This window comes from Salvia miltiorrhiza, chromosome 2, assembly GCF_028751815.1.
Source record: "Salvia miltiorrhiza cultivar Shanhuang (shh) chromosome 2, IMPLAD_Smil_shh, whole genome shotgun sequence".
Lineage (NCBI taxonomy): Eukaryota > Viridiplantae > Streptophyta > Magnoliopsida > Lamiales > Lamiaceae > Salvia > Salvia miltiorrhiza.
In genome coordinates this window covers 4732685-4758479 of record NC_080388.1, presented here as the reverse complement: position 1 = coordinate 4758479, position 25795 = coordinate 4732685, and the positions used below count along the sequence as shown (strand labels likewise).

The 25795-nt window shown below is 37.6% G+C and overlaps 3 protein-coding genes and 1 pseudogene across 6 annotated transcripts; 3 read left to right on the top strand and 1 right to left on the bottom strand.

The window, feature by feature from the left end:
* Window positions 1-626: 626 nt before the first annotated feature.
* Window positions 627-2519, top strand: LOC131012756 (protein transport protein SFT2-like; annotated as a pseudogene).
* LOC131012727 (uncharacterized membrane protein At3g27390) lies at window positions 2482-5982 on the bottom strand. Of its 2 annotated transcripts, XM_057940722.1 has the most exons (10): window positions 5441-5982; window positions 5218-5326; window positions 4943-5135; window positions 4239-4375; window positions 3873-4161; window positions 3691-3797; window positions 3441-3594; window positions 3176-3371; window positions 2862-3102; window positions 2482-2788 (listed from the first exon to the last, which is right to left on the bottom strand). In XM_057940722.1, exons 1-10 carry the CDS (start codon window positions 5532-5534, stop codon window positions 2602-2604), a joined length of 1707 nt encoding a protein of 568 aa, XP_057796705.1. In that variant the 5' UTR covers window positions 5535-5982; the 3' UTR covers window positions 2482-2601. The 2 variants fall into 2 exon arrangements, with proteins under 2 accessions (XP_057796705.1, XP_057796706.1); XM_057940723.1 differs by lacking the exon at window positions 2482-2788 and having other exon boundaries at window positions 3202-3371.
* Window positions 5983-9618: 3636 nt separating this feature from the next.
* LOC131012731 (probable glycosyltransferase At3g07620) lies at window positions 9619-12493 on the top strand. Of its 2 annotated transcripts, none has more exons than XM_057940727.1 (4): window positions 9619-9949; window positions 10335-10570; window positions 11140-11494; window positions 11782-12493. In XM_057940727.1, the coding sequence occupies exons 1-4, from the start codon at window positions 9683-9685 to the stop codon at window positions 12445-12447; spliced, it is 1524 nt and encodes a 507-aa protein (XP_057796710.1). In that variant the 5' UTR covers window positions 9619-9682; the 3' UTR covers window positions 12448-12493. The 2 variants fall into 2 exon arrangements, with proteins under 2 accessions (XP_057796710.1, XP_057796711.1); XM_057940728.1 differs by having other exon boundaries at window positions 9821-9955.
* A 1332-nt stretch (window positions 12494-13825) lies between these two features.
* LOC131012751 (probable glycosyltransferase At5g03795) lies at window positions 13826-17241 on the top strand. Of its 2 annotated transcripts, XM_057940755.1 has the most exons (4): window positions 13826-13954; window positions 14040-14192; window positions 14854-15157; window positions 16508-17241. In XM_057940755.1, exons 2-4 carry the CDS (start codon window positions 14140-14142, stop codon window positions 17177-17179), a joined length of 1029 nt encoding a protein of 342 aa, XP_057796738.1. In that variant the 5' UTR covers window positions 13826-13954; window positions 14040-14139; the 3' UTR covers window positions 17180-17241. The 2 variants fall into 2 exon arrangements, with proteins under 2 accessions (XP_057796738.1, XP_057796737.1); XM_057940754.1 differs by lacking the exon at window positions 13826-13954 and having other exon boundaries at window positions 13983-14192.
* Window positions 17242-25795: the final 8554 nt, after the last annotated feature.

The following is a 25795-nucleotide window of genomic DNA, read 5'->3' as shown; positions in this document are numbered from 1 at the left end:
ATGAGATATTTGTTAATTTGCTAATTATTTTTTATCTATATTAGCGCGTAAATATACTAATTTTGAAGATTTTTTTAAATTGTAGTAACATACTATGTTTTTTTTTTCCAACAAAAATATTCAATTTTTTAAACATTTTGATTTTTGCATGCGATTCTAAATTTCTCCTAAATTAAAGCTGAGTTGGCACTAAAAAAATTCTTCTTAGCTAAATCGATAATTAAGAAAAGCGACACAATATTAAAACACATTAAAGCGTCATCCTTTATAATTACATAGGTTTCAAATTCAAGAAGCGATTTCGTGTGTCATTAATGAGTTGAACGATGGTCTTAAGATCGTAAAATTCTACTAGAAATTTGTCATTGAAACATAAATCATTTCGCGATGATGCAATTCAAATTTACCTTTTAATATGGTCATGAATCCTTTATTAAACTCATCATAATTTTCCCTTGAAATATAAATTTGAAACTATATTTAGTTATAAATAATGACATTTTAAAATGTTCTAATATATTATCGATTTTACTTATCGTCGATATAATCAAATTGAAATTCTCGACTACCATCTCAATTTAATTTGTAGTAAAAATTTAAATAATAAATAATTTAATTACTCAGCTGAAGAAAATAATTTAACAACACTGCAACTGTACGCAGAGTCGTAAACGTATCAGATCCATTTCTCTCGCAATCATCAGACACCGCCGCGCCGCCGCCCGCCGCCGAATTGCTCGCCGTAAAAAATCACCGCGTATTCCGACTATCGTATCCCTTGTCTTTCCGCGATTAGCCGTATGCAATAGACCGAGATGCAGAAAACAGCGCAGTCGTGGTTCACGGGCGGCCCAAGCAGCGATCTCGAAAAAACGTCGTCGTCCCTGCTCGCCGATTGGAACGCGTATGCCGCCGCTTCGGAGCCCGCGGCCGACGATTCATCCTTCGATCTCGAGGCCGCTGTGCGGTCCGCCAACGACAGAGTCTCTTCCACATTCAGCGTGTAAGTAGGAATTTCGAAACCTAGAAAAGATTCATGTGCATCCATTTTTCGCTTTTGAGCTTGTGCAAATCTTTATGTTGGTTTCCACTGTGGCATAATTTTGGAAAAATCGATGATTCCCCGATCAATGGCTCAAAATTTTGCTGTTTGCCTCAAAATCAGTGAAGTCTCGTTCGATCCAAATCCCTAATTTGATTTTCTGCTGAGATCAATTTGACGCCTTTCGCCCAATTGTTACGAATTGGAAGTTTGTTTGTTATGCATAGGTTAGAGATTGGATACATTCCATGTCCAAATCCATTAAATCATATCATGTCAATCTGATAAGTAGATGGATCTTGCTTTTTGTTCCTTGTTAAGAGTAATAGATATCAATATTGATAAGAGTTATGGTGTTGGTAGTAGTGGATCACACATATATTCCCTTCACTTCAATTTTAAGGTGTTGGACATGTGGCTTATCGCTTTACCATGATGATGGTTGATTTGCTCCTCTGAAATTTTCGATTTTGCAGTTTTGAACCCCTAAATTACGTCCCCTGCAAACAGAGATTTCATTTAATACTGCCCCAACTCCAACTCCTCAATACATATCATTCTCTGCCTGAATCTTTGCAGAAAACCTACTTGACTTGAAGGTATATGTTTCATGTCATCTATAGTCTAAACTCTTGTTTTGTTCCCTTATCTTGAACAGGGTTTCAAAAGGGGTGAGGGAGTTGCCGGGGAGCTTCAGCTCTGCTACTAGCAGTGTGCCATCGGGAAAATCTCTAGTGTATTTCGGGTTCTTCCTTGCAGCTGGATTCTTTTTTATCTTCATTGCTTTCACCATATTTCTTCCTGTCATGGTGCTGAAGCCTCAAAAATTTGCAATCTGCTTCACCATCGGGTGTACCTCGATCGTTGGTTCGTTTTTTCGCCCTGAGGGGTCCAAAGAATCAGCTCACTCACATGGTGTCGAAAGAGGTACCTCGAAAATTACCTTAATGTTGTTTGTGGTACTGCTGTTTCTGTGTTTTGGTGAGTAATATGCGTTTGTGGTTTTTGTTGTTTGTTCCCACAGAGACTGCCTTTCACACTGGGATTTCTTGGCAGCATGGTTGGTACCATTTATGTATCCATGGTGCTCCACAGCTACCTTCTTTCCGTTTTCTTTTCTGTGTTACAGGTACACTACACACATAGTTATTACTATTTACTATGTTTGAATCATGATGTAGTGATTCTAGATGATATTTTGTGTGTTAGGTGCTGGCTCTTCTCTACTATGCTGTCTCCTATTTCCCCGGAGGGTCGGCCGGACTAAGATTTCTTTCCTCGACACTCACCTCCTCCGTCCTCGGATGCTTCGGAAGGTGACTCCACCTAACCTCCATATCTGGTTTTGATTTTGCACACGAAGCAGGCTTTGTCGAAGGAAAGTTCCTTGCTGTTATGCTAGCATGTAAATTTGAAGCTTAGAAAGATCAAGATATATGTTGTGGATAAATTAAAGATATGGATGCCAATTTTTTTATATGATATGAGCAGGTAGATAGATTTAGGGTGTTTAATTGAAACATACAAAGCTAAACTAGCAGTATACTATGTAGAACTGGTCACACCATGTCTTCTTGTCTGTCTCTTCTCCCCCCTCGTACAAAGAGATGTATTCTTGAGGTGGTGTTGGCATGCTTGGCCGGAATGCCCGTCTGAATAGCCTCGACGTATAACACCTTCACTAAATTCCTGAAGCGTCGCCTGAACGTGGGCAGACGCGACATGGAACCCACGATCCCTTGCAGCCTGTTACAGTGCACCATGCTCTTAAATCATGTTGTAGTCATACACAGGCAAGTGTTACATATGTCGTACTCACCTCCTAATCACAGCCTGCAGTTGTGCTCTTCTCACTTTGTCCGTAGACGGGAACCCGGTGTCGTCCCAGTCTTCCGGCATGTCATTGTTGCAGGCTAAAACCAGCTTTCTCAGGCAACTCTCCTCGTCTTCTTGCAATCGCAATCCCTTTATCTGCTCCTTCATGGTGAAGAGCGGGCCGATAAACCACTCCAACACCTTGTCTCTCGGCAAGTTGGATCTCGTAAGTTCCATTTCCTCCGCTGCATAAACGTTACCACAGTTTAACTATCATGAAACCAAATGAAACCATCAAAAGCAGGACTGAAAACTCACATATAATCAAGCCAGAGGAATCTGACTTTGCCGAGGTGAGGAGACACTGTAGGATGCACCAAGCAGGCAGCTCGACGCCCAGCTTCTTACAGTCGCCTTTCACCATGCAGTCCTGAATATCTTTCGCGCCTATCAGCCCCTCTCGTAGGAGAATTTTCCCGTTCACCTCGCACGACTTAAAGAGCCAATCCCATACCTACCATGACACCACAGTCAACTTATTGCTTTTCATGCTTCAAATCAAAACAAATACTTGCATACCTACCTGCACAGGTGTGTATCGTTGAATAGCTTGTTTTAGTGTTCTTGATCCTTCCGAAACTAGCTTAGACGAGCGTGAGCGTGAGCCTTCTTGGCTATCGAGCGACCTCTTTTTCTCCAGTCCGCTTGAAGGCTTCGTCTTTTGACGGTACTGAGGCCTGGCTGTCAAGAAGGTCGAACACAGTCAAAATCATTGTTCGACTCTCCTCATCGAGGAAATTCCAAAATGTAAAGAGTCTACACGGTATATATACCTGGGAAAGCACGAACCCTCCGTTAAATCAAGCAAGTCATTCGCGTATTCATCAAACAAAGAAATCACCGCCACAGTGTAAGCAAGACCCATCCGAAGCGAATCTTCCTAGACGGGACAATCATATCATTGATACCCGACACTAGTCAGCGATACAGAGGGAAGGAACAACGTTATATATACCTGGTGAACAACGACTCCAGCATAAAGACCGAGGAAGAAACTCGAGAAGAAAGCAGCCAAGACGGCGCCTAACACGGCCAAAGGCCATAGAAGGATTGCTAGACCAGCAAACGGGACACAGACTGTTTCGAGAAACGGCCCTTCCCTGCCAATCAGATCCTCTAATAGCCTCTTCCATCCCCTAAACAACATATATGGGCTCTTCCAAAGAGCCACCGCCGTGATTAGAGGAACATCTACGAGAATCGCAACACTAGAAACCAAGAAACAGCCAGGTAGCCTCCATAACCTGAAAGCCAAGCTCTAAATAAGCATCTCTACCGTGACAAAGCAACTAACACTATTCTACATGAATGAGTTTCTCACTCTATGTCTATTGGTTTCTCGTCTTCGTTCACATCCTTGCTTAGTTCATCCATGTAGGAGAAGTAAGAGTGGAAACAGAAATCTGTAAAATCTCTAACTACTGTACAGCTACCCTCAACAGTTGAAAAACAGCCATCCTGAAAAATATTTGCCTTGCTCTTAGTTAATTACAACAAAACAAGTTAGAGATATGTCTCCACACTAAGGGGAAAAGTTTCAAAGCCTTTTAATCCAATATTACTTTTCATGATTGATAAGACAAATGATTGAGTACTTTCCAATGAGAAATGAATCAAACAAAATTAGATCAAATGCTAGAAACTTATCAAGGACATCGAATATCCCAAAGTTTTGATCCATCTTAGTAAATAACAGATTAACCAATGCTATTTTTTTTTTTTATCTATTTAGGCTAATCTTCAAAAGTAAATGTTCCCTAAAAACTCCATCTCTCACGTCTAGCCAACGAATTTGCATTCTAGTTGACAATGCTCCTCACTATCAATTGCACATATAACATATTCCAAAGTTTTGATCCGTTTTAGTAAACAATGGATTAACATGTCATATTCTTATCTATCTAGGCTAATCTTGAAAAGCAAATTTTCCCTAAAAACTCCATCTCTTACAGCTAGCCAACAAATTTGAACATATTGCAAAAATGCAGGTTTATATGAGAAATCTGAACAAAAACAAAGACTCACAATGAAGCAGTGGTAGCATTTATAGGTGACATCGGCTCCAACGGCCTCAAACGTTGCAATCAAGGGGGCGAAGAAGCCGTACCCCACCCCACCAAGAATGCTCCCAACCATTGCCATGACAGGCCAGAGGATCAAGGGGAGAGGCAATGAAACCAACACTAGAATCTTCAAAATCCATCCAACTCTTTTGCTTCTGCTTACAAAAACCATTATGCAGAAATCAAAATTGTATCTAATCACAACAAACTCCATAGATTAGAGCTTAGAAGGCTTACTTTGAGACACAGTAGTATGTCCAGAGAAAATGTGCAGGCCAGAGGCCTATTACAACTGCAGAGTTTCCAACTGCTATGATGGTGACAGCAATTGGACATACAATCAACCCTGCTCAACTCAACAACCACCAATTTCTATGATTATTATGTAAATCATGGAAACCCTAATGTGCAATATGTGTAAGAAGGTGAGATTGGGGAAGAAGTAGAAAGCATATTATACCTTTGAGAAAGCCAAGAATGAAGAGAGAGAAGAAGAAGGGCAAGAAGGAGATGAAGCTCCAACACTTGGCGGCGAACCCAATTGGCACCTCCATTGATACTTACCTCAAGATTCAAGAAAATGAACTAAAGCATCAAAATTTTCAATAGGAAAAAGGTGGGATTTTTTTTGTTTATGGTGGTTGAGTTATCATCTAAGCAAAAAGCAGCTGTGGGATCAATCAACAACCACTTTTGTTTATTGAATCAGATGAAAAGCAGTGGATTTTGAAAGTATATATTATCTTTGTGGGAAAGAAACCGCTTGGTGGCAGCGGGGGAGATGGGCTCGCGCCACGTGTCGCGGCGGAAGTGGGATTCCCGCGAAAAGCAGGTGAGCACGCGTCATTTTGGCGGGAACCTGCTGACTAGACAAGACAACCTTGGACCTTAATATTATTTTCTATTTTTTTTTTATCTTTTAAACTATGTTTAGCTTTTTTTGGTCGCCCAATTCTTGTTGGGCTACTTGGGCCGCAATCTTAATTAATAATTCTATATTTTTATGGACTTATTCACCCAAGAGAGTGTCTGTCACTATCAAAATATTGTTTTTTTTTTTGGTAATCTCTAACTATTGGCATAAAAAATTCAACAAGTTAATAATTTGCATAAATAATAAGGATAATAAAAAATATGACATCATTTTATTGCGATATTTTGAAATGAAACATTTACTTGATAATAAGATTTATTTATAATGGATACTTGAAGGGTGGTTGTTTGTGCTATAAGTTTTTCTAAAACAACTCATAAGTTGTTTAAAAAATTAAAAGCTTATTCGTATTATTTAACTAAATAAATTTTTAAAATATTTTATAAATCGTTGAAACTTATAAACTCTTTGAAATAAAATTTTAAAACATCTTATACGTTGGTGAACCGTATAAACTCTTTAAAATAATTTATAATCGACGATTAACAATGGCACACACAAGTGGGGGGGGGGGAGACAATCTGTTAAATTTTATGTAAAATCTCCTTTCATCTAATCGAATCATAAAAAAATTGTCTTATAAAATCTCGAACTTTAAAATTTGAAAAATCTAACCTCTACCAAAACTTTTTTCTGCGTCGGCCATGCTTATTAACAAATGGATAAATCTCAATTTACACGTTTAATATCTAACACTTTGAATATTGTCTGAATTCAGACATTTGTATTATAATGTGAGGAAGTGGTTTCAAAAAAAAAGGAAGTGGGTGGTGTAATTAATTAGTAGTTTGTGTCATTAATCATCGATTTTGTCACTTAATTAGTTAGTAGTTTTCCGTCATTAATTAGCGGACCTTCCAAAATGTGATAGATAGCCATAGCCTACCACCTCTCATTAATGCTCTGTCTAAACTCTTCCTTTTAGCTTCACTTTTTTTAATATAAACCGAGAAAATTTTAATAATTGTTTAAACCTATTTTTAAATAGTTTAACTCAGACAATGAATTCAAAGTATCAAGAAATTCGAAGTTCGATTCACTTGTGTTTTTAATTTAATACACAATTTAATTAATCATATGTCTACCGACGTGCTTTTTCAACAATTGCGTAAGAAATGTGTGACTCCCTTCGTCTACCAAAAATATGACATTTTTGGTGGGCAAATATTTTAATAAAATGAATGGTAATTTTTATGTAGCAAAGAAAGGATCCCATTGTTGCATTAAATGAGTGATTGAGATTGAATTAAGGGTGATTATTTTGTAAATAAATGGGTATTTGTAAGAATAAAATATGAAGAAAATATGTAGAGTCATGTTCTAGTTATAAATAAAAGTGTCATACTTTTGATGGACACCAAAAATGAAAAAACAAATGTCATACTTTTCGTGAACGGAGCGACTATTAACTTTTCTCATACAAGTACCCTTTGTATAAGAACTTTCATACAAAAAAAAAAAAAAAAAAATCCATGCATGCAAAGCAACCAACATTTAAGGGTGTATTTGTCATTTCACTTAAATTTGAGTACATTCTACATTGTTTTTATAAAAGTAAGTATTTTCCATGTACAAAATTATTAAGGTGGATATTTTAACATATGAATACTGGAGTTTTCTGGAGGAGAAGATAAAGAAAAGAATCGAAAGCTGGAAGAATTTGAATTTCGCGTTGGCAGGGCGCATAATCTTGGTTAAATCGGTACTGCAGACAATTCCTGTATATCAGCTCTCCTTTGATTTGATTCCTAAAACTACCGTGAGAAATATCAACTACTTGTGTGCCAAATTCTTGTGGGGGAGGGAGATCAAATTCTGGGGTGATTAATTGGGTGAAATGGTCAGAGCTTTGTGTTAACATGCAGGAAGGGGGTCTTGGTTTTAGAAATCTTGAGTGGTTTAACGAATCGTTGGTTAAGAAATAGCTTTGGAGGTATCTAGTGGGGGGTGACCAACTTTGGGCAAAGATAGTGAGGTCTTTATATGGGGATATCCTGTGGGGGGAGGAGGGTATGGAACTTGGGGGAAATCGGGGGTATAAAAGAGGATGGTGGGCGAAAATAGTAGTAGGGGGGAGGGGACAGACGGGTCTTGGTTTGTGAATCATCTACAAATAAAGGTCGGGAATGGCAGGGAGACGAAATTCTGGGAACATAGGTGGGTGGGGAACAAACCATTGAGAATTTCTTTTCCTAGACTTTATAATCTTAGTTCTAAAAAAGAAGCCTTAATTAGTGAAATGAGAATTTGGGTGGGGGATATTTGGGAGTGGAAATGGAGGTGGAGGAGAGAAATTTTCAATAGAGAAGTTGAGTTGGTGAATGATCTAACCGTTGCTGTATCCAGTATTAAACTATATGCGCAGGTTTGGACGACGGATGGAACTGAAATGCAGAAGAAGAAGGAGCTTTCACCACGAGTTCAACATATAAAATCATCATGGAAATGCGACTGGAGGAGAGAACGACGACAAGCCTCACGGAGAAATATGTGAAAGCATGGAAGATCCGCTCTCCACAAAAGGCTAAAGTCACGGCATGAAGAATTTTGAGAAATCGGTTGCCTACCTGTGACTTAAACAGAGGATTCCGATTGGAGAGGAGGAAGTTATGTGCAATGCATGTTGCCAAAAGGAGGAATCAACTCATCATCTTTTCCTCCGGTGCCCGAAGACAGAAATGGTATGGAATGAAATCCAAAAATGGGTGGGAGTTGATTCAGTTCGACCAAACAACGTTGAAGCACACTTTGAAGCCTTCACAAATCTTGGGATGAGGAAGAACAACACGAAGTTCTTATCGGCACTTTGGGCGTGCACTACTTGGCTTATTTGGAAAGGGAGAAATGAAAGTAGATTCGAAAGTAAGAATTGGGAGGTAAACAAGATGATAGGAGATATTAAAGCTAGTTTTTGGAGTTGGAGTAAAATCTTTGAATTGGTGGAGTTAGAAATTAGTTTTCAGGAATGGTTTTTAAAGAGTATTTCTCGTCACATTATGTAACCTCTTGGTACCACTGGTACCATTTTTTAATATAGGTATTATTTTTCTGATCAATTTTTTTTTTAACATATGAATACTCTACATAATGTAATACGTAAATAGAGATGTGCTAAAATAAAAACTTGTTTTAAAATTAAAATAGAAATTATTTCTAACCTTTAGATAGTCAAAATTTATGGTTGGTTCATCACTTTGCAGGATGAATTCAAGTTATTGGGTTCGAATTCCATATAGAGCGAAAATTTTAAAGTTCGAAATTCGGACATTTTACATAGAATTCAAATATTTACTCACGATTTTTCAAAGATTAAATCTCAACAATTAATTATATTATGAATAGATCAAAATGGTATAAATTTATTCATATTTCATATTCTAAAAGTGGTTTACAACCTAACCACTCCATGTGTAAATATATATAACACGAATTCCATTTCTCTATTATAATATTTGTATGTCATATTGTTTCTTATTCACCTCGTCTATACCTCTTATTGGCATATTTCCTAGTTTGATACATCATCTCTGACATCAATACATGTTACATTTGTTCAATTACCACAAAAAATCAAAATATATAATAGAAAATGAATAGTACTATAACATACTAACATATTTAATTTAATCTGAGAGATATTGCAGAATTAATTGGGCAAGATTAGCTGGCATCTATAATTGGAAGGATCCTATTAATTTCCGACCACCTAGGATTTCTCTTGTAACTGAAAAAACAAAGAAGAAGACAAAGTCACACAACACAGAGCCAATGATGGGTGTTGTTGAAGGTTTGTGTAGAGTTAAAGGCTTCACTAAATCTCAATGCATCCAAATTCTTGCTTTCACAGCTTTAGCCATAGCTTTCTTGGCTCTCTTCACTAACACATCCACAAATCTCTCTCTCTCCTCTCTCCCATCTCTCCCATGGGCATGGAACCCTTCTTCCTTCTCCGCCTCCTCCTCCGCCCCTCCACCACCGCCGCCGCCTCCGCCGACGACCAAGAATCCCAACATGGCTTTCTACCCTACCTTCACTGTATAAGTACTTCCATTTATCACCACCTCTATATATATATGTTTCTTTTTTTGGTTTAATTGATCAAATAAGCCTATTCTTTTACTCATATATACATATTCTTGATATGTGACAAACTGGGTGTGGTTATCATGAGAATTACATTTTTCGTGATATTCGAATTTAAGTGCTGCATTCATCCATCAAGGGATATGAGAACGATTCTTCGTTTGCAAATATAGTGGTTCAAATAGGTCCATAATTACATGAATCGTTTTCAGCTCTTAAATTATGATTCATCGCTTTGTTGAACGAATTCAAAGTTCATTGTTCGAATCTCATTGACACGTTTTTGAATTAATTATAAATCTAGTTTGTATAATAACCACTTTTGTGTATGCAACAGAATCCCAAAAGGCAGAAGGTTGTTGAGAAATTAGTGAAAGAGTTGAATGAAGAAACGATGAGAAGAAGAGGAATGGAAAGAGACAAAAATATGGGCAAAATAGAAGCGGATCTCGCTACGGCGAGAGCGCTGATCAAAGATGCGATTTTTAAGAGTCGCGATTCTCCTCCACTTGCACAAGACGCAGATTATGTGCCTCGAGGAAAAATCTATAGGAATTCTTATGTTTTCCAAAGGTAATTATTAATTCATTAATATCCCATCTCAAAAAAAATTCCATTATTAATATCTCTAATATTAATTTCGATTTTTCTATTATAATTTAGTGACTTTTATTGAGAATTTTAGTGATTTTTCTATTATAAATTCTATGTAACTAATGGAGTATTTTAGTCTTTCGTTTGGTATTATATGTATGTGCATATACTATCCGAACCGATTGCAATACTTTCTTGTTATTGTAAAATGTGAATTCCAAGTCTAGTTTTTTATTAAATTATTATGTTTATTTATATATTAATTCGATGAGATATACATGCAAGATCAACACCATGTTAGTGTCTGCCAACATAATTAATATATTCTTGTTTATCGAGAAAATACATTAATTAATATATGAAGTTTCATAAGGTTTAATTTACAATATACTCCATGAACTTATGAAGTCACAATTGGGTAATATATATTATTATTCTCATATTCCCATTATTTTTTATGTGAAGATTTAGTATATAAAATTGGATTGGATGTAGGTCCACAATTTGGAGAAAGAAGTAAAATTAAAGAAATTTGATATATTTTGCAGGAGTTACATGTTAATGGAGAAGATTATGAAAATATACGTATATTCAGAAGGCGAGGCCCCTTTGTTCCACTATGGGCCCACCAAGAACATATACTCCACAGAAGGCATATTTATTGGATTAATTGAATCCAAGAGTAGTCATAATTTGAGGACTGAGGATCCTAATCAAGCTCATCTTTATTTCCTCCCTTTTAGTGTGGTCATGATCCTCCAACACTTGTTTGACCCAGTCGAGCGCGACAAGGCCGTGCTCGAACGGGTCATCGGGGACTACGTCGCCATTATATCCGATAAGTATCCCTATTGGAATCGAAGCCTTGGCGCCGACCATTTCATGCTCTCGTGTCATGATTGGGTACGTATGTCATAGTTTGTGTCCCCGACTTCAAGAACCCTCAACTTTGAAAAAAGTATGCTTTATGTCCCACTTTATGATAGAATGATGAATCATCTCGCTGGATTCTTAGAGCTTAGAGTTTATTTTATTATTTTATATTGAATTATACAGATTCTGGCAAGGTGACACATTATTATGCTTAATCAGACTTCTTTTTTTTTGAGGTTTTTGAAGTGACAACATAAGTTGGTGACGTCATTTTTTGAAAAATACTGGGCTCACTTGCGCGTATTTTGATAATGTAGGGTCCACGGGCGACATGGTGCGTGCACCACTTGTACTTCACATCGATACGAGCGCTATGCAATGCGAATACCTCGGAGTTTTTCAACCCGAGGAAAGACGTGTCGTTCCCGGAGATCAATCTCCCGACGGGAGACATCTCTGGGCTAACGACGACCGGATCTCCGAACAGGACCGTACTGGCGTTCTTCGCCGGCCGATTACACGGCAAGATTAGGCCATCCATCTTCAAGCATTGGAAGGACAAAGACAATGATATCATAGTGTGGGAAGAGATGCCTAAAGACTCCAAATTTTCTTACAAAGAGATGATGGAGAGGAGCAAGTATTGCATTTGCCCTAGTGGGTTCGAGGTGGCTAGCCCTAGGATTGTGGAGGCCATATACGCCGAGTGCGTGCCGGTTTTGGTGTCTGAGAATTATGTCTTGCCGTTTAGTGATGTGCTTGATTGGGGCAAGTTCTCGGTCCGAGTCTCGGTGGCGGAGCTGCCGGAGTTGAAGAGGATCTTGACGGAGATCGGAGACGACGGGTACGCGGAGTTGCGGCGGAGGGTGAGGGAGGTGCAGCGCCATTTTGTGGTGAATGATCCTCCTAAGAGATATGATGTGTTCAATATGATGCTTCACTCACTTTGGTTGAGAAGGTTGAATCTTAGAATCAATGTGTGATGCATATCATGAATTTACAACTTATAATAGTATTCAATTTAGATCATCTATTACTTTCTACATTACCTTCTAGTGTGATATCTACTTTTACTTTATTTCGTAGATGATTAATGTGTGACAATATTAAATATGGAGTAGTATTTAGAGTTTATATAGAAAATATATATGTGTACAATTTTAAACTCTTAGGATTGTCACATGGCCTTTGTCCGAATTTGGTTTTTGTTGGGCCCTTTACATTTTAAGTATATATGCAAGTATATATATATTAAACTCAAAGAAATAGCTAATTGAAAACGAAATGAGTGTCGGTTTCAAAAAAAAAAAAAAAAAAAACGAAATGAGTGTCACAAGTAGGAGATTGAAGAGATGTTTAATTATAAGAATTTTGAAATTTTTGGTTACTTTTAATTTTAGCAAAATATGAAAAATATTAGAGAAGTCGTTGGCTTGACGGACTCCCAATCTCCAAAAGCTTTCTTTGCGCCACATTTTGTGTTGCCTTGTCGTTTGCTTTGGGAATAACAACAATAAATTTCAACATTAATAGATATCAATTAATTGTTAATATGAATATATAGTAATTCCTAGTCTTGTATATATATATTTTTATTTCGACGAGCTTAAATAACTCGATCTAGAATATCCACTACAAAAAAATATTTTTTTACCAAAGAACCCATCTCTCGATAATTACTGAGAGATATTACCAAAATTTAAGACTTTTTAGTTGAAATTCATGTTTAGATATTCAAGCATGCATGAATTTCAACTTATACAACTTTAACAACTCAATTGACAAATTCTTGTTATTTAAAAATAAATAAATAAATTATGCAATCATATTGTAACTATCCGCAAACTAGTTAATTAAGAAAAAAAAAATCTTTCTAATTTATTTTTCTAAATAACAAATTGTACTTAGTTATTTTACAATATTGTCAACATTGGAGTAGCTATTTTTTTTTTATAATTTTTTAAAATAAAAAAATTCCATTAAATATAAAAAAATAGATACAATATGAATAATATAGTAAAATAATTATTTTTAAAAAATATATATTAAATTAATTAAAATTTTCTCTATTTAAATAGTTCGTTGGTAGCCATAACATGGTTGTTTAGCATCACTCAAAAAAAAAAAAAAAAACTGGCTTAGGTAGTTTTGACTGGCGTTTATTGGATCATGAGCCTGTAAATAAATGTAGTAAAAATGAAGAAAACTTGAACTCTAAGGAATTAAGCTTAAGCTGCATTAATCACAACTGTTTGATTCTCACTTATAAATATATAGTATGTGAAAATTAAGAATGAAATTATAATGTGGCCTCAAACTCAAAAGAAGTTGCAATATTTCTCCATTTCTATTTCTCTAATACTCATCCCTTTGCTTCTGATCATCTCACTTGTTGTTCCACCTTTCATTAATCCTCAAAACTCTTTTGCCTTCTTCAGCTCGAATTCGTCGTCTCTAGAAGCTTCCACTGCTCATCATCAACACACAAATGTAGGATTAATTACTTTATATATTTTAATTTCCAAATGTGGCATATATATGATGATTATTTGTAGCTTTTTGGGGGAAGAAGCAGCAAAGAGAGCAAGAGAGGTTGGAGAAAAGCGAGGCGATTCTTGCGAAAGCGCGCTCTTCCATTAGAGAAGCTGCTGCAAATAAGCCTCAGTTGATAGCAGATGATCATATTCCTCAAGGGCCCTCTTTATAGGAATGCTAATGCATTTCTTAGGTGATCAATTGTCTTAATTAATATCTGGGTTATTTGCGTTTAAATACATTAACTTTTGATCTATATTATTTAGTTTTTCCCATGAACTTTTCTTTTTGAATCTAAATATACGAACTTTTGTAACTAACTTGGCTTCTATGTGGCATATTATTGTCTATGCAACGTACACATGTTAATTTTTAATTTAAATTATTTGGTTATAGCTACATGAACTTTCAGCATTTTCTAATTTTTCCTACCAACTTAATACTCTTTTGATTTTTCCCACGAAATTTATTTTTTCTCTCAAAATTCATTATTAATTATGGTTAAAATATTAGTAATTTAATTTTTTTATCCAATCGAGAAATTGAAAATCTTTAATGTGATATTTAGATCCAAATATTCTATCCTACCATATTTCTCAACGAGTTTATAGTTATGGTTAAAAATTAAAATTCAAAATTTTCATTGTGACAAGAAATTGGAAAGTTTTAATTTGATCATCTAAAAACTCTATCATTAAGTGAGAAATATGGGAAAAATGCATTTCGTGGGAAGAATCAGAAAAGAAATGAAGTTCGTGGGAAAAACTAAAAAATACTGAAAGCTTGTGTATTTACACGTAAAAAATAGCTATCCCTTATTTTTTTGAGGGATTAAAGTAGGTTTTGGGTTGCAGGAGCTATGAAGAAATGGAAAAGGTGTTCAAAATTTATGTATACGAGGAAGGAGAAATGCCAATATTCCACAATGGGCCATGCAAAAGTAGGGTTTATCGAACACGTGATCCGAGGCGAGCGCACGTGTTTTTCTTGCCCTTTAGTGTTGCAGTGATGGTTCAGCATCTGTATGAGGCAGGAAGCAAGGATAGAGATGCCATAGTTGAAGTTGTTGCAGATTTTGTGCACATGGTTTCTTTGAAGCATCCCTTTTGGAATTCTAGCCTTGGAGCTGATCATTTCATGCTTTCTTGCCATGATTGGGTATCTCTCTCTCTCTCTCTCTCTCTCTCTCTCTCTCTCTCTCTCTCTCTCTCTCTCTCTCTCTCTAGTATAGTATGAGAGATGTTTGCAGGGCCGGTTGGCCGGTGAGGCGGTCGTCTTAGGGCTCCGATGAAAATAAGGCTCTGTTATATATATATTATCTGTTTAATTGATATTAACTTATAAGGGTGCGTTCTCTTTGGTTGTAAATTTATCATGAGAAAAATGAGGAATAACCAAAATTTCACCTTTTATAAATCCTTCATTTTTTTACCCTCATTTCCTACTTAACCCTTACTCATTCCTCATTTTTACTATAAATGATGGATAATATTATTACACCATTTTTGGAGGGATAATATTATCTCTCCTTTGTAGTGTAAAAGTAAGGTCAAATAAAAAATGATGAAAAAGAAATGAAGGATTTAAAGGATGAAATTTTGTTTATCCTTAATTTTCTCATGATAAATTTACAACCAAAGAGAACGCACCGTAAGGGTACAATGGTAAAGGTTTATTTTACCCTTTAAAAGTTTAGGGATCAATTCACGCTCAACACAAAAATTAATTTATTATCTTTTCAAAATATCTCATTAAATCACATTCATAAATAGATGTGCTTCGAAAATTGTTATTCTTCCAAAAATCACTATAATAAATTAAAATTAAAAATTATAACAGATCTCATCAAATCACGAGTGTTCTATCTCTTAACTTATAGTTCATTATTGATTTTAAATTTTTAGTTTAGTTTATATTTTTTATTGGAAGAACTTTTAAAAAGTTAGACTTGTTCCTAATGCATATCTTACTCATTGAATATTTCTAATCATCGCTATAATAGTAGCTTCCGCTGAATTATGCTGAAATAAGATTTTTAAAATTAAAATTGATTAAATCTTGTTTAAGATCAATTATGTCACAAAATAAATTGAATAGATTAAGTATATTATATATTGAGAGTGATCTATTATTGATATAAAAATTTAACAAATACTTTTACTTACAGTTGGAAAAGCATAAAAGATGAAATGAACTTTTATAAAATTTATTTTATATACTCCCCAGTCCCACTTCAAATGTCTTATTTTCCTTTTTGAGTTGTCCCACTTCAAATGTCTTGTTTCATTTTATGGAAAAATTACTCTCAAAAAGTGAGAATCTTTGGGGCTCACATCACCTTTTCAACTCTATACCAGACCACTTAATAATCTAATTAACTATTTCTTAAATAACCGTGCCAAAAAGAAACTGAACATTTGAAGTGGGACGGTGGGAGTACTGTTTTTTCATCGCCTCATGCCCCCAATTTTCTTGATTCAGCCCTGAATATGTATGCTACATTTTCAGGGTCCATTCTCAACTAGGCATGTTCCAAACTTATTCCACAATTCAATAAGAGTTTTGTGCAATGCCAATACCTCAGAAGGTTTCAATCCTGTGAAAGATGCATCATTGCCTGAGATCAACCTCAAGACAGGGGAAGAGAGTGACTGGCTTCTCGGTGGCACTCCGCCTCTGCAGCGGCCGTTCCTAGCCTTCTTCGCGGGCGGCTTGCACGGCCACATACGGCACCTCCTCTTGGGGCATTGGAAAGGCAAGGAGGACCCTCAAATGAAGGTCTATGATAAGCTCCCAACAAATGTTTCTTATAAAACCATGTTGAGGAACAGCAGGTTCTGCCTGTGTCCTAGTGGCTATGAAGTTGCTAGCCCGCGGGTGGTGGAGGCGATCTACTCACAGTGCATCCCGGTTTTGATATCCGATGGGTACGTCCCACCACTCAACGACGTGCTCAACTGGGGCGAGTTCTCGCTAGTGATAGAGGTGGAGAATATAGCGAATATTAAAACGATACTGATGAGTGTGTCGGAAGAGAAGTATCTGAGGATGTTTGAGAGGCTGGGGCAAGTACAGAAACATTTTGTGATGAATACACCTCCTAAAAGATTTGATCTTTTTCACATGATTGTCCACTCTGTTTGGCTTAGGAGGTTGAATATCAAAATAAGAAATATGTAACTTTGTTCAATTTTATTTTCCCTCTATTCTAAACTGGTATAATAAACAAGCTATCTAGTTTCCTCCATTGAATGATACCAAAGTGAAATGGATACAGATTCAAAAGTAGACCTTTGTTGTTAGAAAAAAAAAATAGGGTAAATATCATATTAAACCTTGAACTATACCCGCTTTATCAAAAATATCCTGAAACTTTTGAAATGCTCTCTAAACCCTCAAACTATCAGGATTTTATCAAATATATCCCGCATCTTTTTTCCGGCCACCAGAAATGTGACGTGGCTCGCCGGATGCCACAATGTAATTTAAATTCTATTTTTTTTAATCCATGTCATTTTTTTATTCTCTTTTTTTAATCCATGTCATTCTTTTATTCTGAAAATTAAAATACATGATTGTCTCACGATTTTCTTTTACCAAACTCACGCAGCTCATCTCCTTCCCTTCTCTCGGTTCTGCCGCCGCCGCCTGAGGCCAGCGAATGCTCGATCGGCGCGAACCGGCGCCGTCCGCCTCCACGCTGGCGTCTCTCTGCTTGAGCCAACGCCCCTTCTTCTTCTTCATCGCTGAAACACACCCACACACATCTCTCGTCTCTCTCGCTCTCGATCATTGTCGCGCCGTGCTACCACGCCTGGAACCACCGTCACCCCGACGTCGCCGCTGCTGAAGCAACGCCGCCGCTCGGATCTGCTGCTGCTTCGCCCGAAGTCTAGGTCGCCGCCCCCTGAAACGCCGCGTGGGGCTGCTACCGCCGCCTCAAATCGGCGGGTTGACCGCCCTGCTGGAGGAGCGCCGCCGTCGGCCTCCACCCCGCCCCCGCCGAGGTGGATCCCGTGCCGGACTTTGAGGCGCTTCTCCACGGCATCCTGAGTCGCCTTCTGTCTATCTCTGCATCCCAGATCCCTCTTTAATTCCTCGCTGAAAGCACATAATTGAAGGGAAAATGTCGAGCCCTAGATCCTTCGTCTGAAATTGCCGGTCACCGCCCCGGGGTTGACGTCGCCGCGCCTCCCTTGGCCGAAAATCGCAACACCACTAAAGTCCTTCATCTGCTCATGGATCGAGCCCTAGCCTTTCGATTCAGGTCAACATCGACTCTGCTCTCTCTTTTCTTATGTTCTAGATTTTCGCCGCCGCTGCTGGAGTTTGCTCACAGCGTCGCCGCGCTTCCTCTGTTGGGGACCCTCTCCTCCCTTGCGGTTGTCGGAGGCCCCTCTAAAGCCGAGGTTGTCGCCGCTCTGGTCCGATGCTACGGAGTCCTCTCCTGCCGACTCGCCGCATCCTCTATGCCATCACCGGCGACCTCTTTCTCCGTCGATCTCGACGTCAAGGCAGCGGCAGCGGCAGTAGATGCTACGCCTTTCTCGCCCCTTTTAGACTACACTCGATTAGCCCTAAATTAATTTCCAGGATGGATTAAAAAAAGAGAATAAAAAAATGACATGGATTAAAAAAAATAGATTTTAAATTACACTGTGGCATCCGGCGAACCACGTCATATTTCTGGTGGTCGGAAAAGAGATGCGGGATATATTTGATAAAACTCTGATACTTTGAGGGTTTAGAGAGCATTTTGAAAGTTTCAGGGTATTTCTAGTTGTAATATCACAAAAATCTCAAACTTAGTCTCTATTATACTAGAAATAAGGCTAAATGTTACAAAGATTGTTAGAGTTAATTTATTTAAATCTATAATTACAGAAGATTGAACAAAAAAGACTTAGTCAAAAGTTCCATTTTAAAGAAGTGGATAAGGTGCTTGACTACCAAGTTTACTTAGCTCCAAGCATACACTTTGATAGGTTATTTGAGGGATTAAAGTAGGTTTTGGGTTGCAGGAGCTATGAAGAAATGGAGAAGGTGTTCAAGATATATGTATATGAGGAAGGAAAAATGCCAATATTCCACAATGGGCCATGCAAAAGCATATGCTCCACAGAGGAAAATTTCATATATGAAATAGAGAGAAGTAGGGTTTATCGAGGCGAGCGCACATGTTTTTCTTACCCTTGAGTGTTGTTGTGATGGTTCAGCATCTGTGTAAGGCAGAAAGTAAGGATAGAGATGCCATAGTTGAAGTTCTTGCTAATTTTGTGCACATGCTTTCTTTGAGGCGTCCCTTTTGGAATTCTAGCCTTGGAGCTGATCATTTCATGCTTTCTTGCCATGATTGGGTATCTCTCTCCTTCTCTCTCTCTCTCTCTCTCTCTCTCTCTTGATCAATCTAGTATAATATGAGATATGTTTGCAGGGGTGTGTGTATTGGCCAAGCGGTAAGGGCTTAATATCTAAGGCCAAAGGTCTTGAGTTCGAGTTCCCTGTGGCGCAGTCTTTAAATTTTTTTATTTAATATTGTTAATGTATTAAAAAAAAAGATGTTTGCAGGGCCGATTGCCCAGTGAGGCGGCCATCTTAGGCCTCCGACGGAAATAAAGCTACGTTATATACTCCATTCGTTTCACAAAAACATGAACATTTGTAAGTGGCACATGTTTTAAGAAATGTTAGAGAAAAGTGTATTGTGAGTGGAAAAGGGATCCCACTTTATAAAAAGCAGAGATGAAAAGTAAATGGATTGTGATGGAGTAGTGTACTAAAATAGAAATGTTCATGTTTTTGTGAGACGTCCCAAAATGACAAAATGTTCATATTTTTGTGACGGATGGAGTATAATATAATATATCTTATTTGTGATCAACAAATCAACTTCGGCTGATAAGCCAAGAACGAAAACGAGCATTTGCAATCGAAAAGAAAAGAACACCAGAGATTTAACGGGGTTCGATTCTTGCGAATCTACGTCAGCGGAGGGTTAATCTATTGCTTTATTGATTATGGAAGAGCACTCAAAATACAAGAATCACTCAAGAAAAACAGATCGAAAACTCGAAGAATAAAACCTCTCATTTTCTTTCCCCTCAAGCTTTTCTCTAGATCTCAAGCTCTCTCTATTTCTCACACTGATGTCGTGTTACAGAAAAATGAAAAACTCCTATTAAAACTAACTTAGTTGAAACAGAATGCAGCAGCATACCACAGCTCCCAACGGCTCTATTTTTAACTAACTTAAGCAGTTAGTTAAAACCGCTTCTTGGTTATTATGTTGTCACCTTTAACAAAATTGATACCATTAACTTATAATGGTACAGTGGTAAAGGTTTATTTTACTCTTTAAAAGTTTAGGGATCAATTCATTCTCAGCACAAAATTGGATTTCTTATATTTCCAAAATATCTCATTAAATCACATTCATAAATAGCTGCATAAGTGCTTCAAAATTTTTGTTATTCTTCCAAAAATCACTATAATAAATATTAAAAATTATACTTCCTCCGTCCCTTAAAAGTTTGCTCTAAGGGGAGCGGCACAAATTTTAATAAAAGCTGGTAAAAAGTTATTTGATTGTGGGACCAATACAAAAATAGTGTTTAAAGGATTGTAATTGTAAAGTAGATGGTGGAGTCATGTACAAAAATAAAAAAATAAGGAGATTGAGACAAACTTTTGGGGGACACCCCAAAAAGAAAATTGAAGCAAACTTTTTGGGGACGGAGGGAGTAATAAACTTCATCAAATCACGAGTGTTCTATCTCTTAACTCATAGTTTATTATTGTTTTTAAATTTTTAGTTTAGTTGGTATTTTTTAATGAAGGAATTTTTAAAAAGTTAGACTTGTTCCTAATGCATATTTTACTTATTGAATATTACTAAGCATAGGCTCATAGCTAAATTACTTAAATAGATTTTTAGCCTTGTTTAAGATCAATTATGTCACAAAATAAATTAAATAGATTAAATAAATTATCTATTGAGAATCATCTGTTATTAATATAAAAATTTAATAAGTACTTTTACTTGCAGTTTGAAAAAAGCATAAAGATGAAATGAACTTTATAAAATTTATTTCATATATACTATTTTTTCTTCACCTCATGCCCCCAATTTTCTTAATTTGATCCTGAATGTATGAATGTATGCTACATTTTCAAGGTCCATTCTCAACTAGGCATGTGCCAAACTTATTCCACAATTCAATAAGAGTTTTGTGCAATGCTAATACCTCATAAGGCTTCAATCCTGTGAAAGATGCATCATTGCCTGAGATCAACCTCAAGACAAAGGGGGGGGGGGGGGAGACTGGAGAGCGGTTAGCTTCTTGGTGGCGCTCCGCCTCTGCAGCGGTCGTTCCTAGCTTTCTTCACAGGCAGCTTGCACGGCCACATAAGGCACCTCCTATTGGGGCATTGGAAAGGTAAGGACCCTTAAATGAAGGTCTATGATAAGCTCCCAACAAATGTTTCTTATGAAACCATGTTGAAGAGCAGTAGGTTTTGCCTAGGGATGGCAATTCACCTGTGGGTAACGGATATCTGTAACTACCCGACCCTAATAGGTGCGAGTTTGAGAGACATTTGATATCCATGGATAGTTTCGTGGTTACAATTCACTATCCATTTAGTTCGTGGGTATGGGTTTGGATACTTACTATCCATACCGGCGAAACCCATTTACCCGCGAAATACCCACGACATACCAGTGAAATACCCACGAAACACCCTTAAAATACAAGTTTTGAATTTGTGAATTTGAACATCAATGCAAGATGTGGATTTGAACTATATTATTTGTGATGATTTTTTTTGTGTTGTTTCGCATGTATCCGGTGGATAGCGGGTGGCGAGTATCCGACGGATAGTAGGTTGACGGATACCCGACAGGTAGCGGATATCCGCGGGTGGTGGGTGGGTTTGGATAGCATTTGATATCCACGAGTAATTTTGTGTTTAAAATTCACTAGCCATTTAGTTCGCGGGTATAGATATAGATAGCCACTATCCATGCCCGTCGTACCCGATTGTCATCCCTAGTTTTGCATGTGTTCTAGTGGCTATCAAGTTGCTAGCCCGCGGGTAGTGGAGGCGATCTACTCACAGTGCATCCCGATTTTGATATCCGATGGGTACATCCCGTCACTCAGTGACGTGATCAATTGGGGCGAGTTCTCACTAGCGAAAGAGGTGGAGAGTATAGCGAATATTAAAACGATATTAATGAGTATGTCGGAAGAGAAGTATGTGAGGATGTTTGAGGCTGGGAGAAGTCCAGAAGCATTTTGTGATGAATACACCTCCTAAAAGATTTTATCTTTTTCACATAATTGTCCACTCTATTTGGCTTAGGAGGTTGAATATCTTGAAACACATTTTTATTAGAGAAAAATTTTGAGGTAGCCAAAATGAAGCATAAAACACAATTTATGGCCACTAATTGAAAATACTTAAATTTTGGCCCTTTTCTGATTTCGGACGATTTTAACCTTAAGAGGCGGACCGGGTAGGAACCGATCCGCGGGTCGCGTGCGGGTAGGGTTTAGGGTCGCGGGTTATAGGGTTTCAACAAAACTAATTTTTTACCATTAGTCCACCAATTTTTCACCGCCATTTACCATTCTCTCTCGGGCCTTTTACCCTAAACCGCCGTCAGCCGCGCCGCCGGAAATCTCGTGGAAAACCCCCGTCAACTGTTGTCAACTGCCGTCAACCATCACCTTCATCTTCTCCACCTGCATATTATCTGTTTATCCACTCAACTCCACTCCAAAAATGACCAACCGCAAGCGCAAGGGTGCTTCACAAACCGACTCCAACTCCACCTCCAAGCGCCAACGCTCTGCAGAATCCGATGAGGAAAAAACCGGATCTGGAGTTCTTGGAAACGTCCTAGATATTTGCAAAGAAATCAATAGAGAGGAGAGTTCTGGATCTGAGGAACAACAAACATCGATCCGGGTGGTGACTCTTCCATCCACGGCCGAAGAAGCTGGAGAGGAAGAAGAAGCCGGCGAGGAAGAAGATTTTGGAGAGAAAGAAAACGCCGGAGATGACGAATCCGCCGACGAAGAAGACTCCGAAGAGTCCCCCGGTGAAGATGAGGATGATTTGTCAAGTATAGTAATTCCTTGAAAACCCTAATTTACTTGATGATTTCCTTTGGCACTTATGGTACTATTAGTGCCATAAGTGCCAAGAGGAACATTGATTATTTGGTTTATTTTGGATTATTTGGTTTATTTTGGATTAGTTTGGCACTTAGTTGAGGCTATTAACATTTTTATAGATTGACATGTTTCGTTGTTCGTTTGAATTATGTAATATTAACCTTTTATAGGTGTTTATCATTGTTGGAATCTGTTAAGTGTTGTGATTTCCTTTGGCACTTATGACACTAATAGTGCCATAAGTGCCAAGAGGAATATTGATTACTTGGTTTTATTTTTGATTTCCGAAGACACTTATGGCACTATTAGTGCCATAAGTGCCAAGAAGAACATTGATTACTTGGTTTTATTTTAGATTTCATTTGACACTTATGGCATTAATAGTGCCATAAGTGCCAATTGTGTATTGAAGATCTCATTATAATACGTTTCATTCATTTTGACATGCTTTTATTTTCTGAATGAAGGTACAATGGAAATTCCAACGGAAAGGCATGCAAAACATAAAACACAAGGTCAATATTAAGGGCAAGGAGAACATCATTCAAATCATAGAAAATGTTATAGAGGGTGATGATGGATACCGTGAGCTGAGAGAGTCTGTTTTATGTGATTTTCTTAAACTGTCGTTCCGCATATCACGATCAAGCCAATGCCTGCATTACTTGATATCAAGACAGATATCAGGAGTATCAAAAACAGATGAGACCGCGTTGTTTTTTTACGTGGATGGCTATGTGATGAGGTTTTCTAGGATTGAGTTATTTTTTATGACATGATTGAAATTTGGATAAAGCGACTTTAACCCCTATGCAGATCACATCATACCTGAAAATTCTTTTTATCAGAGAGTTCTTGGCGGTAAGGAAATTTCCCCCAACAATTTGAGGCAGATGTTTATGACCCAGGGTTTGGGTGAGCATAAAACGGACTACATTAAGGCAGCAAAGATGTTAATAGTGACAGATCTGATATTTGGCTATGATGGGACGAATTTTATCATTCCGAATTGGCTCTGGGTGCTATTGGAGGACAAAACAGCATGGGAGGAATTCCCAGGGGCAGCATGTCATTTTAGATGACAATTCATGCAATCAAGAAGGTGAGATGCACTCCAGCAACAAATGCATCATATCATCTAACCGGGAACACTCTTGCCTTCTTGGTAAGTAACATTAAATATTGTTCAATTCACACTGTTTTCCAAATAAAAACTAAATTACCTTATTTGATTATGTGTTATCAGGCTTGGGTGTATTGTGCTCTCCCAAAGCTGGGAAAGAATATCGGAGAAAGAAAACGCTCAAAAGTATTCCCCCGGATGCTGAGGTTGACCTACACAAACAATCGCACGAGACCGGTAGTTAATAGACAGGTAAAAATACTTAATAATTTCTTATTTGAATATGTATGTTTCATAATGATATGCTCCTCTTGGCACTTATGGCACTAATAGTTCCATTAGTGCCAATGGAATTCCAAAAAAACATCAAGTAAAATGGTCCTTGTGTAGGTTTATTTTTCATTGAAACCAACAGAAGAGGAAAAGCAACATAAACACTGGGCATCTATTGAAAAAGAAGGAACGCCATTCATTTTGCAGTACAGTCCCACTACGGATGGCAGCAAGAAGGGAGCAAAGAAAATGGCCGCGAGGTATGAGGGAGTCAGAATGATTCAACAACCAAGGATAGAGAGCGAAGGAGAAGGAAGAAACCAGCAACAACAAGAGCAACAACAACAACAACATCAATAGCAACAGCAGGGAGGGGTTGTGATCACATTCACAGCCTCGCAAATGAAGCAATTTATTGAAGAAGTGGGAAAAAGCGCAGCAAAGAGAGCGCGCATTGAATTCGTTGAACATTTCAAGCGGGAAGAGCTGATAAATGAGATAGCTGACTGTGTCGTCAGCAAATTGCATCAAAGACAGCAATATAGGCCACCACAAGAGGTTAAAAATTCCTAGTGTTTAGTATTGTATTCCTCGCACTTATCATTGTTTTCAAACCAGGTTGCAAGCACAGCAGAATGGATGGCGCACTGTGAAACTGAGGAGAGATTGTACCGCCAAATATGGGGAACACCAGCTTCTATGCTGATGTGTGTGAATTAGTTGTCTAGATTTATGTTTATTGTCGTGTGTTTTTATTTGATTTTTCCCAAGTCGTTGGTGTTTTGGCGCAGGAATTGCGTAGATGGAGAATGAAGATGGCAGATGTCGGGAGATGATGAAAGTCGAGAATTTTGATAAAGTTGGCATGATTTTGAAGAGATAATTAGAGCTGGGCTTGGAGTTATTTATTTTATATTTAATGAAGCCTTAAATTCTTGTTTTATTAATTTTTTAGGCCTTATTTTGATTAGGGGCCGAAGCCCAATTGTGGGGTGATTAGGCGGCCTTATTAAGGGATTCTTAATTCCCTATATTTGATCACACCACCCAGCCGCCACTTTTTAGTATAATTAGGGGATTAGGTTGACTTTTGAAAACAACTTTTCCACCTTTTGATTCTCTTTCAATTTTAAGCACTACACGTTGATTAGCTTAGGATTTACTTTTGTTTATTTTTGCTTATTATTCTTGGGAGTTGGCGGCTGGAACTATTACTTT

What these genes read in the sequence shown, in the direction of transcription:
- LOC131012727 (XM_057940722.1), bottom strand. Translation starts at nt 5,534, where the DNA reads ATGGAGGTGCCAATTGGGTTCGCCGCCAAGTGTTGGAGCTTCATCTCC. An exon ending in CATTCTTGGCTTTCTCAAAG is followed by an intron (nt 5,327 to 5,440) that starts GTATAATATGCT and finishes TGAGTTGAGCAG; the next exon opens with GGTTGATTGTATGTCCAATT. An exon ending in AACGATACACACCTGTGCAG is followed by an intron (nt 3,372 to 3,440) that starts GTAGGTATGCAA and finishes GTGTCATGGTAG; the next exon opens with GTATGGGATTGGCTCTTTAA.
- LOC131012731 (XM_057940727.1), top strand. Translation starts at nt 9,683, where the DNA reads ATGATGGGTGTTGTTGAAGGTTTGTGTAGAGTTAAAGGCTTCACTAAA. An exon ending in AATTCTTATGTTTTCCAAAG is followed by an intron (nt 10,571 to 11,139) that starts GTAATTATTAAT and finishes TATATTTTGCAG; the next exon opens with GAGTTACATGTTAATGGAGA. An exon ending in TGCTCTCGTGTCATGATTGG is followed by an intron (nt 11,495 to 11,781) that starts GTACGTATGTCA and finishes TTGATAATGTAG; the next exon opens with GGTCCACGGGCGACATGGTG.
- LOC131012751 (XM_057940755.1), top strand. Translation starts at nt 14,140, where the DNA reads ATGATCATATTCCTCAAGGGCCCTCTTTATAGGAATGCTAATGCATTT. An exon ending in AATGCTAATGCATTTCTTAG is followed by an intron (nt 14,193 to 14,853) that starts GTGATCAATTGT and finishes TTTGGGTTGCAG; the next exon opens with GAGCTATGAAGAAATGGAAA. An exon ending in TGCTTTCTTGCCATGATTGG is followed by an intron (nt 15,158 to 16,507) that starts GTATCTCTCTCT and finishes CTACATTTTCAG; the next exon opens with GGTCCATTCTCAACTAGGCA.